General features: G+C 39.5%; 1 protein-coding gene across 1 annotated transcript in view; it reads right to left on the reverse strand.

Annotated features, from left to right (window-relative positions):
* Window positions 1-11340, reverse strand: part of nploc4 (NPL4 homolog, ubiquitin recognition factor) — a 15859-nt gene extending 4519 nt beyond the window's left edge. The window contains exons 1-15 of the mRNA XM_015377095.1: window positions 11183-11340; window positions 10440-10520; window positions 6462-6571; window positions 4724-4963; window positions 4596-4644; window positions 4414-4508; window positions 4208-4331; window positions 2545-2724; window positions 2357-2443; window positions 1896-1967; window positions 1694-1820; window positions 1162-1322; window positions 961-1032; window positions 783-875; window positions 516-632 (exon numbers count right to left, since the gene is read on the reverse strand). Coding sequence (XP_015232581.1) covers window positions 516-632; window positions 783-875; window positions 961-1032; window positions 1162-1322; window positions 1694-1820; window positions 1896-1967; window positions 2357-2443; window positions 2545-2724; window positions 4208-4331; window positions 4414-4508; window positions 4596-4644; window positions 4724-4963; window positions 6462-6571; window positions 10440-10520; window positions 11183-11197 — 1623 coding nt within the window. The 5' untranslated portion in view covers window positions 11198-11340. The remainder of the gene's footprint in view (window positions 1-515; window positions 633-782; window positions 876-960; window positions 1033-1161; window positions 1323-1693; window positions 1821-1895; window positions 1968-2356; window positions 2444-2544; window positions 2725-4207; window positions 4332-4413; window positions 4509-4595; window positions 4645-4723; window positions 4964-6461; window positions 6572-10439; window positions 10521-11182) is intronic.
* Window positions 11341-11633: the final 293 nt, after the last annotated feature.

Consider the following 11633-nt stretch of genomic DNA (forward strand, 5'->3'; position numbering starts at 1 on the left):
AAAAAAAAAAAAAAAGGACCAAACCCGAAAGGGGTATCGATAAGCCCAAACGTTATTGATTTTCGGGTTTTGAAAAAAGTGGAACCGGGTCCTTGATGGAACCGGGTTTCGATCCCCATCCCTAATCATAGCGCTGGACGATCCGGCCAAAATTTATATCATGATTTGTTTGGATAAAACATAACTTGACATTTATTCGACAATTATTTTATCCAGTTAATCAAAAATCCTTAAATGTAGGATTTTAGCAGTATTTCCCTAAAAAAACAAAACACCTCAAACAACAAATAAAATCTGTAACGTCAGTCGGGGATAAATGCTGTAATTACAGACTGTAACGTAAATGATGTATCTGAAATGTATAACATTGAAGTGCAGCAGAAAAAAAATAAAGTAAAACAAAAAAGAAAAATCAAACCAAAAAGGAAAAAAAAAAGCGTCGGTCCAGTAAAACCAACCCTTACAGCCAAAGCTGGAAATCAGCAGGAGTGATAAGGTTTGTAAGGCCGACTCACCCTCAGAGGCATGACTTCGTTGGTGACGAGGAAGAGGAGCAAATGGAAGTCTGAGACGATGTTCAGGAATGACACAGAGGAGCACTGGGACAGGTACGTGGCTAAACTGTGGAAATCCTGTAAAAAAAAAAACAAACAAAAAAAAACATTGAGCTTCACTAAGAACGTCCCTTTGAGGGTTTCCATATTTGGAGCTTTGAGCACAGCCAGGCTCTGAGGAGATGAGAAAACAATCAGAGCTGGGAAGGAAACTTAAAAACGACTTACTTGTGTTTCTCCGAGGATGTCGCGATTTTCAATCGGGAAGCGTTGTGTGGATGTAAAGGTGTACTGAGGATCCTTTGGGAAAGTCGTGGTTATCTAAAAAAATATATATTTTCAAATGCATTTTAAAAAGTAACCTTAAAGTAATCAGATGGACAAGATGAGTAACAAGCAGACTCACGTCTATGATTAGGTACTCGACAGGAAGAGGCCGAGCCAGAAACGTGACGTCATTCCCAAACTTATCTTTATCCTGTTGGGGGAAAAAAAACAAAAAAAAAAAAAACAGATAAACAAAAATATACCTAACTGGAACTAATGTGTCTGATTACTGTAAATCCGCTGCAGCACTTTATTTCCACAGTGAGCGGCAGAGTCTCACCTTGTAGAAAACGTCGGGAACATATTGCTCCGGGCTGGACTCTTTGGCGTAGCCGAGCTCAGGGGCGTCTTTACAGGGCAGCAGGCATTCATCTCTGACCAGAGCCATGCACTGATTGGATACCTGGTAACCTTCAAAGTGGACCTGATTATCTGGACCTCCTGCACACAGAACATGCAAACAAAAACACTGATCTGACCTCTGTAATAGACCTTTAAAATAAAATTAAAAACAATAAAAAATATGCAAGTCAGGTGATAATTTTCAGAAGAACCAAACAGAAATCAATATTTTTGGTTTTCTTTCACTACTGAGAGCAGAGCAGCACCACAAGCTGAGCTCCTCTGCTTAGCTTCACATGCTAGCTAACTTTGAAGTATGACAAACAGAAGCACAGCAATCAGTAACATGGAGTAGAAACCCCACCACCCCAGGACATTTACTGTATATGAAATAACATGCATTGAAGGATTTGTTTGTGATTTATCACCATAAAAAGAAAAAAAAAAAAAAACTTTATCAAGCAGTCAACCTGTAGCAACGACGGTCACAAACTTGGATCCAAAGAACCCGTCTCTAGAAAGCTTGCAGGGGTTTGAGTGTTGGTTCTGGAAATATCCAGCCGTGATGCACTCCTCAGCGCTCAGATAAAAGGAGTCCTAAGAGACGAGTGAGAACTTTTTAATCACAGAGGAAAACAGCATCATAGTGACACTGTTGACCTTTAACCTCACCTGGTTTCTTGAGTAGCGGACGGTTCCTATCCTGGTATCCTCAGACAGCAGGTCTGTGAAGATCCAGCCCACCTACAAAACACAGAGAGAAAAACTATAACAACTCCTTTGTTATCTTAGACCAAATAATGTGCATGCAGAGATGAAAAAATTATAAATAAAGCGTGAAAACATTTGTTGGAATCTTTAAATCTACGCAACAAGACTTGCTCCATGTTAATGAGTCTGAAAATGAATCTACAGCTTCAGCAGAATAAAAAAACTCAATGAATACAAATGAAAACATTTTATTTGCAGTAATGCTGAGAGACAAAGACAATAAATCTGGTTTGGCAGGTTAGTCTGGCATTTACGTGCATTTAGAGCAACCATAAATCTGCCTTGATGCCGAAGACCGATGTTGCATGTCTGTGAAAACCACATCTGATCCACAGAGCATACAGCAGGGGAAGCAGACCCACCTTGCAGAGCCCCAGTTTTGCAGCGATTTCATCTACAGCTGCAGCTTTGGGATCCTCCAACAGTTCCAGACTGTTCTGGGTCGCAGTCTGACAGATCACAAAATGATAAGTTAAACCTTCTGCATTAATATGAGGGAAAACATTAGAGAATTAGGTTAGTTTGGGAAGATCTGTGGGGCTTTCATCACCTGTGGGGGCTCATAGATGGCAGCAACCTCAGCTCGGATTCCCAGCGGGATGTCTGTGTGCTCCGTGTACCGTCCATACAAGTAACCCATCCTCTGACTGCCCGTTTTCCTCCAGAAGTCCAAGAAGCGGTCGGCGATGGTGTGATTCTCAAACATGATGTTGTCGACATGTCTGTATTTCTGTGAGGAGCAGAGAAGCAGTAGTTGCTATTATGCAATGTGCACACCAAACACGATTGAAACAGCAGGTTTACATGAAGGGTCAATGGTTGAAGCACATCACAAGGTCCTGCAGCAGCAGGAGCAACGCATCTGGACGCATGAGCAGCTGAAGTAGCGCCTCAGGAGCTTTTAAGCTTCTGAGGCGTATGGCGTGCTTCACAAGCAACAGTTGCTGGGGTTGGAAAATTTTATTTCTGCTGCTTGATGCGCCACATCTACCAGTCAGAGAAGCTGATCTGGGAGCTGACAGGGAGACAGACACAGCACTGCTGATGCAGATCGCTATGATCACTCCCCTGAAACAGTTTATTAACGCCTAAATTAACTTAAAATGTCGAAACCTGCCTGCAAAATATGTTTGCTTTTATTATTCCGGTGCGTTCAGTTTGTACCCCAAACAAAACCGCCAACATCTACTTCCAGCTGCAACCAACACTAGCTGCTGCTGGGAATATATTAAAACTACCTTTTACCCACTTATAAGAGTAAATATAGCAAAGCAGCTCTCTGCCATTGAGCACAGGAGCAGCAGAAGCATCAGACACATCTGGACACACTTTACAGAACGCGCTTCAGGAGCTTTAAGGATGCTCTTGATGTGCGCCTGACCTTAATGCGGACACGCTTCAAAAATGAAGCAGCAGGCACTTTTTGCTGTCCAAAGCGCATCTGGTGTGAACTTAGCATTAGGGTTTGGATTGTATGCGAATAGCTAACCTGCCCAATATTCTAGAGTTTTTACATTTCTCTAAGGTTGCGATTAAGTTTAGAATCTGTGGTATTAGATGAAACGATTCAGGATCAGCTTCCCATGCCTCGCACACTGTAGAATAATTGATCTGATCTCAAGTTAATTGAGGCACGTTAAAGGTATATAATAATATCCTCAGGAAAAAAACCTTGACAACTTTGTCACAAATGTCCCACATTTTTCCAAATGATACTAAAACTATCACCATAAAATCCAATAAACCTATCAGATATTTCTATGCTACAACATGCAGATGCTTCCTGCACTAATCTAGATGGACCAGCTCAGCATGCTAAAAGCTGACTAAACCCCACTCATCTCTGATTAACGGGCACTTAGATAATTGGCCTTTTGTGGGAAGGCATGGAGATGGAATATTTTCCCACATATGGCCCGTTAATTCACAAATATGACAAACACCAACGAGATATGTTTGAGTGAAGATTTACAAAGCGACAGCTTCATCATATGTCTACATTAGTGAAGGAAATATCAACACAGCAGCTTCTTTAGTAGTTAAAACAGACTCTTGATTTGGTAGAAATAAAAAAAAGGAAAATGTTGGTTTATTGATACTAAAAAAGTGTTTTGTTCCTTCCAGCTGCTATTGTCTAGTGAGTGTTATGAACCTAATTAATATTATTGGATTTAGGTTTTCCTTGGGATGTGGAGAGAACCACGGAGCCGCACCTGTCTGTTCAGAGTGATGGCGCTGGGCTGGCACTTGGTGCAGATTCCCTCAGGCCAGGGAGGATGACCCTCACATCCTGACTTTATCTTACAGCTGATGTTCTCCAGAGCTGCAAACTTCCCTCTGTTAGCATCCGGAAAGAGTTAGTCTCTTACACAGAGATTCTTAACATATCTGCTGGTAGAATTAAAACCAGACGCCTTACTTATCAGCTCCACCGGTCAGTTTGCGAAGATACGCGTGGAAAGACATGTGCTTCACCGGCGGGTCCAGGTGGTTCAGATAGTCTTCGTCAAAAAGCTGGAAAAGACAGAAGCTGCATCCTTCAGCATTTTGCTTGTTAACATTTTTATCCCATCAGTTTTATTATGAAAGACTGGCTGTTACCTCTAACGGTACACAGTGCACGCATTTTCCAAGGGCACCATGACGACATCTGGAACAAAACGGAGATTTATGAGCTTTTCCACATCTGCTTTTGATTTAAATGTTTGCGGCCGTTCCGTCGGTCTTACAGCTGGGGGTCTTTGTTCCTGTAGATCTTGCCGTCCTGCTTGGCCAGATACTGATCTATCTCATCCTCCTGTACCTGTGGTGCAGAGGATGACCGAGGGATTAACGAGGACGAAGAGGAGGATGAAGAGGAGGATGATATAGACGGCAGGGATGAAGATGAGTGCGAGGTCGCCGTGTCCATTCCTTCCCCTGAAGAGGAGGAGGACGCAGAGGGGAACAGAAACAACATGTCCCCATGCCTGCAAGGAAAACATAAAAGTAGCATTGAAACAAAAAAAGAAACAGCAAAAAAAAAAAATCTCCATAAAGAAAACCCTACCAGTGGCTGCATTTAATTTATTTTATGAATCTAATTTAATTGTATTTAGAAACACATAAAATAAAACCAACATTTCCTGCACAAAAAGTTTGACAGTAATACATCTATTGATATCTAATAAAAAATTATTAATCTAAGCTTCAGGAAAAATGACACTCAAGGGTAGAAAAAAAAAAGCTCTGTCCAAATACTGTCTATACTTTGTGTTCAGAATCTGAATGAATTGACTCTGGATAGATTTAGCCACTAGGAGTGCTAGTCCTATAACATCCAGGTTTATCACCCCTGAAAGCCACTGGCAACACAGCACTGTCACAAATTCAACTAACTCCCTCTCTGTGTTTTGGAATCTGCTAGCAGACGACGTTGGACCAATAGATTAACAAGACGTGGATTTAATCATAAAGACAAAGACACGTTCATCCCTCTGGATTAAATCCTACATCAGAGAACTAAACCATATTTGATCAGTCAAGTGTCTTCTCTGTTTGTTTCTAAACAACTTTTAGCGTAGTTGGCACTCAGGTTTAAGGTGAGCTCAGACTGCCATAAACTGGTACAGTATACAGTAATGGATCCGACCCTCTTTAGTAACACGGGCAAGTTTTTAACAAGAACAGCAAGTGCTTTTTATCAACCTGATAAATCATGTAATATATCTTAAACTGAGTGATGCTCCAAAGTGTTACTTAAAATGTAGTAGCCTATACTGCTATACAAGTAGTTCTCTGTGAGATTCAAAACATTGTATTGTGAGGACAACAAAGTTAAAGTAAGTTTGGATCTTGTTTCGCTCCACTTGTGAGCAGAAAATTCAAAGATCCAAAGTCCAACTATAGTCTGAATGCTGTAGTGGGATTTTCTGAAAAGAATCTGAATCAAGCATAAATGAAATCCAGATAAAGGTTTGTTAGAAATAAACAGGAGCATAATAAATAATACATAATTATGACACATTATTACTAATATTTACTATTATTAATACAAAATAATTAACTAAATACAATTTATAAGCGACATAGTGACTGATGCAAAAGCTCTTCTTAACAATACAGCCAATCAGGCAATCAATCTAAATGCTCCAGTCGGCCCTTGAGGGCCGCTGTCCTGCAGGTTTTACAGGTTTACCTGCTGCAGCACAGCTGTTTTCCATTGCTAGCTGATTAACAGGCTTTTGCTGAACCTCAATAATGAGAATCAGCTGTGCTGAAGCAGGGAGACGCAACTTTGTGCAGCCCTAATATACAGTAACATCATTAAAAAAAATCTTAAAAAATGATAAATGTTGATATTGCTAATACCTTTATTTGAACTCATTTTTTAATTTCTAATTTTAGTACTTGTTTATCTTCTGTATTTAGATTTCAGCTCATCATAAGCTTTCCTTAAAAAACAACATTTGATTTCCTTGAACTTACTTGATCTTTAGCAAGCTGAGTGTTTTGTTCTGGGACAGAATCTCTCCGGTCTTGTTGCGGTTCAGATAAACCGAAAAGCCATTGGAATTAAACCCAAACTCTTTGGCCACCTGTAGGAGACAATAACAGTTACCAAACCTATCAAAGGTAAAACTACAACCTCTAAATATTTCCTGAACAATAACACCAAATAGTATTTGTTCAATAAAGGATTAATATTAGTCACTGCAGATCAGTAGAGAGATTGTTGAGATGAAACCTCCTACAGTCTCTGTCACAGCAAGATTTAGACCAGCGTATGCCTGATGTATGAAAAATCTGACAAAAAAAATACTGGCATCCTTTGGGTAAGTTAAAGTACATTTTGTATAACTTATTAGCCCGCTAAAGCACGTTGACATACGGCGAGAAATTTTGAGCCCAACATATGCCGTCGAATGCTCATACGCGGCTTCTAGCTTATGCAAAACCTATGAGTAACTTGTGCATAACTGATGCGTAACTTATCAATAACTTATCTCCAACACATTTCAACGTATCTGACGTGTTCCAGACAACCGCTGAACGTGTTTCTAACTTAGAGCTACTGTATAATGGCGTATTTGCAGCGTTTTGGTTTCAAAGGTGGTTCTCCTCCAGACTGCATCCCCATCATAGGGTGAGTGTGATGGATCCTCGCTGCGTTCACGCCCACGACCAACAAACTTCCTAGCAGGCATGATGCCGAATCTGCTGATACTACAAACTTTCTTTCTTTTTATTTATTCTTTTTTGGCAGGCGGTAAACAGCAGCTAGGTTTATACCGTGATCAAAGAAATCTTTTTATACAGGCCAAGCACCTCTGGGTACATTGCTGCTCCCCTCAGGACATTGGCTTCTGCATCATTTCATTGGCATTACGCTGCCTTGCATTATGCATAGGTTAGGCTGCCGTTGGACATACGCTCTGGACTCGTTATGAGTACCCTATGTATACGCCATAAATTAAAAAAATACATAGAAAGTTTAGCGTATGCCAGCGTTTTAGGAGATTCTGGGACCTCGAGAATACGCTATCTAAATCATCAAGGTGTGATAGGGCCCTAACCGACCGTCTCCCAGTGAAATCAGAGGATGGGTAGAGAATAAAGGGTCTGTTCTATAGAACGCTATGGGCCCCATCACTAGTGAAACAAAGCCAGGCTGCAGCTGGCTGGATCACAATGCTTTACATAACAGCCACAAATGCCTGATCTCGATCAATCTGATCTTAAGATGCAAACGGATATTCTAACATGTTTATCATAGAATTCATTAGAAGCGTCCCTACAAGAAATGAATTCAATATTTTTAATCTTTAAAGTGTGTCTCTAATCAAAGGGACACAACCTACATCCGCCATAATTTCAGCAGCAATCCCAGCGCCGACTCTGCTCATAAGTTTCAGGTTGTTCTTCTGGCAGGTGATCAGCAGGAAACTGAAACCTGCTCCTTCCATTGATCTGAAGGCTGCGGCATCCTGCAGCCCTACAGATACATGCATTTTTGATGAGGCTCAGACGCAACGCCCTGCAGGAGTTTGATCTATTTTAGGTGGATGCTTCAAACACAGCTATAATTATTACTCAAAGTATTTAGGTTAAGCTCATGAACAAAAATGAGGCACAAGCGAAACTATATTAAATGACCACATAAGTCATGAAAAGAAAAGCCTGTCAAACCGCTACGAAGACAAGCATGGAAATATTCTGATTGGAAATTTCCACACAGGCCACTGTCATTAGTGGAAGCCAGGAGGGCTCAGAGAAGCAGCACAGGACTGACAAGCCAAACCAGAGAAAAGCTAAGAAAAACAAAACAAGTAGAGCTTGCACTTCTTTTCTTGATGGGTTTTTTATCTTTATGGTAAGAAGAAAGGAGAATCTGTGTTTTTGTAAAATGCCAAAACTAATAACTGCCAGGATTATCACTGTCCCGCTGTGTCAGTGCAAAAATTCTCCTTACAAAGAAGGGCTCTAAATACAGAATCAAAAACCACTCTGTCAATCCTGGCATCACTAAGGCTGAAAGCAATGCTTTTGACACAATGGAACGTTGTTTACATTTGCAGATACAGTCTGTTTGGATAACAAAACCCAGAAACAATTGGGAGTTAAGAAAAACAACAACATACTAAAAAGCTGTCCGCATGCGGTTTAAACCTCTTAAGCTCCAGACCGGACGAATCACAACGCAGGAGGTTGAAGTTTACGCTATTTAGTGTCAGAGTCACCTGTAATGTGACAGCACTTAACTGCAGCCTTAACAGTCCAGATTGCAGCAAGAGCAGAGGTCCTTATTATGTCCTGAATGAACTGGATATATCTTTTAACATTTTAATAAGTGGCTGTTGTGAAAGATTTTCTTTTTTTTTTTTTAATATACGTTTTTCTTTAACATCTTTTGTAATCTGATTAACAATAACCTGTTTTCTGCCTTTATAATCGGCTGTAACNGGCTCTAAATACAGAATCAAAAACCACTCTGTCAATCCTGGCATCACTAAGGCTGAAAGCAATGCTCTGATTTGACACAATGGAACGTTGTTTACATTTACATTTGCATTTCTGCCTTTATAATCGGCTGTAACAGCTTCTTAAGCACAGCTTCAGTCAGTCTGTCTGTACAGCTAGCCAATATGGCCTATTTTTGGTTTAAATTATAGAAATGAGAACAACTGATACACAAAACCTATCCACTAATAATAATAATCAACACATTTTCCGCAGGTTTCAGGTCTATTTTTACTTTAGCACATTTGCATGAGTACTTGGGGACTCTTTATAGCTGCTATAATTAATGATAATTTAATGTAAGTTTTGTATGATCTACACAAACTGTAAGCTAATGTTGTTATGTCAGCTAAATAAAAACTACCCATCAGTACAAGTATTCTCCAATTTATTTTAATTTGATGAGAGGTTATGATCTCATATATCAAATAGGATTAAACTGGCCAAAATATTGTTCAGACTGGAACCCAGAGTGTGATAAAAATCTAGATTCTTATTTTCATGTTCATAAATAATAAATCCTTAACACTTATGTCTGTTATGTTGTAAATAAAGGCAGTTTAGTTGATGGGAGAAAAAAAAATACGAATAAAATGTAAATAAGCTGAAACAAAGCAAGGCTGATCACTTTGTATAGTTTTGAATACAGTGGAATCTGCTTATAGTGATCACGGATATAGTAATCAACCGCTTATAGTGTTCAAAATGCTTGGGACAGAATCATTTCTGTACAAATGCTGTTTAAATAATTTGTTTCTAGTAATCAAGAAATCTGCTTATAGTGTTCATTTTTGGCCATTTTATGAATGTAAACATGTGCAAAAATAATTAATAAGTGGATCGAAAGTGATGACGGCGCTCTGGTGTCATCGTGGAGGTACAAGAGCACTTTGGTGCAGGTAGCAGTGTAGGAATGCAGTTTGCATTTTAAAAGACTGGTCTCTTGCATGTTGGTTTCAAAAACTTTGACCTTTTACATCATTCAAGAAGTGACCTCGGTGTTGGAGAACACTCTGATCCAGGGAACCCTGGATAGCCTATGCAGTTATCTTTAATGATGTTGTTCTATGAAACTGTTTCTTTCAAACTTCAGACTTGTTTAAAAAAAATGCACCGGCAGCACCAGGCTACCAGAGTTATGTCTGCTCACAGCACAGTATACTGTAAATAAACTTGCATGCCTGGTACTGTAATAAAATTCAGTAAATGCGGAAGCTATCCGTTTCATTTCATTTTTCTCTTTGAAAGAACACACAAATGGCATTTAGATGATATCCTGAATGAAAAATAAGTGAAATATTAGGAAATTTAGATATAGTAATCAACCGTTTGTAGTGTTCAAATTGGTTCTGGACCAATATGATCACTATAAGTGGATTCCACTGTAGTAGACCATACTACACAGATAATCCCACCGTGGCAGTCCTTTGTATCTGCATTTTGTACCTTTTTCAGAAAAGCAGCTGCCGTCTCTCTTTTGGTAGAAGGAATTTTCTTCATCCCATCTGGAGACTGCACCCTGATGATCTGCATTATAAAACATAAAGGTTAGTTGATGGAGTGCTTATACACACACACATATATATATATATATATATATATATATATATATATATATAATCTCATCTACAATTGTTTATTTACACAAGCACCCCCTTTTCTATAGGATTCCCCACATCATTTGGAAAAACATGGAGTTTTCTCCCCCTCAGCACAGAGGGGTCATGAATTTATGTCAACAGTGACAATGCAAAAAAATACATAATTTGTGTTAATGGATTTTTTTGTATTGTTCATGAAACCATCTCGGGATTATAAACACGACATTGTCATAAAATTACACTACTTCTGTTTCTGTTCATCTGCGCTGTTTCAATTTAAACTAATACATCAGTTAGCTTCCATTAAATCCATCAAGAAGATTTCTGGTAAATTACAATTAAAGAAGGTGAATACTTAAAGCTGAGAGTGGATTGTATTTTAAAAATATCTATGTTATTCGAAGCTTTTGTGTGAACAATGGTGATTTATTTTTACTCGGATGTCCTAAATGGAGCTATGAGCTAAGTTTAGGCAGTAAGCTGAGGAGGCCGCAGCCCCTCTGCTAGCGTTAGCTGACGGAGCTAATTCTGCTGCCTCATCGTTCGGGACTCTAACCATTAAACATACCAAGCCGTTCGGATACTTACAATATTATCCCCCATGACGCCCAGCTCGGAGCTCCAGGTGGACACCGTTGAGCTGCGATACAGTTGCTGCAAAAGTCACGAAGCGTCACTCAGTAGCAGTCAGCAAAACTCCAAACACCGGTGTTACACACATTGAAGCCCGACTGTTTACGACAAAATACAGCGTTGCACTTTCCGACCACAGCGATGACACCGCCATCTTGGACAGGGAAAATCTGACTGAGAAGTGATACGAGCATCCTGTTTTCAACGTCTTTTTCTGTTTTATTCTACAGCTAGAAGAGGTGTATTATCTTAATCAAAACAGTAACAAGTTTCCGTACACAAAGTTGTTTGTTGTCTAGTCTACTATGGACCTCTTTTGTGTCTGAAATAAAGATTGATTGATTGATCTAGAAGACAGGAATTGTTCTTGATTCTGCTGGTCTATAGGAAGATATTTTGACTATCT

Source organism: Cyprinodon variegatus, unplaced genomic scaffold, assembly GCF_000732505.1.
Source record: "Cyprinodon variegatus isolate N-32 unplaced genomic scaffold, C_variegatus-1.0 Scaffold146, whole genome shotgun sequence".
Classification (NCBI taxonomy): domain Eukaryota; kingdom Metazoa; phylum Chordata; class Actinopteri; order Cyprinodontiformes; family Cyprinodontidae; genus Cyprinodon; species Cyprinodon variegatus.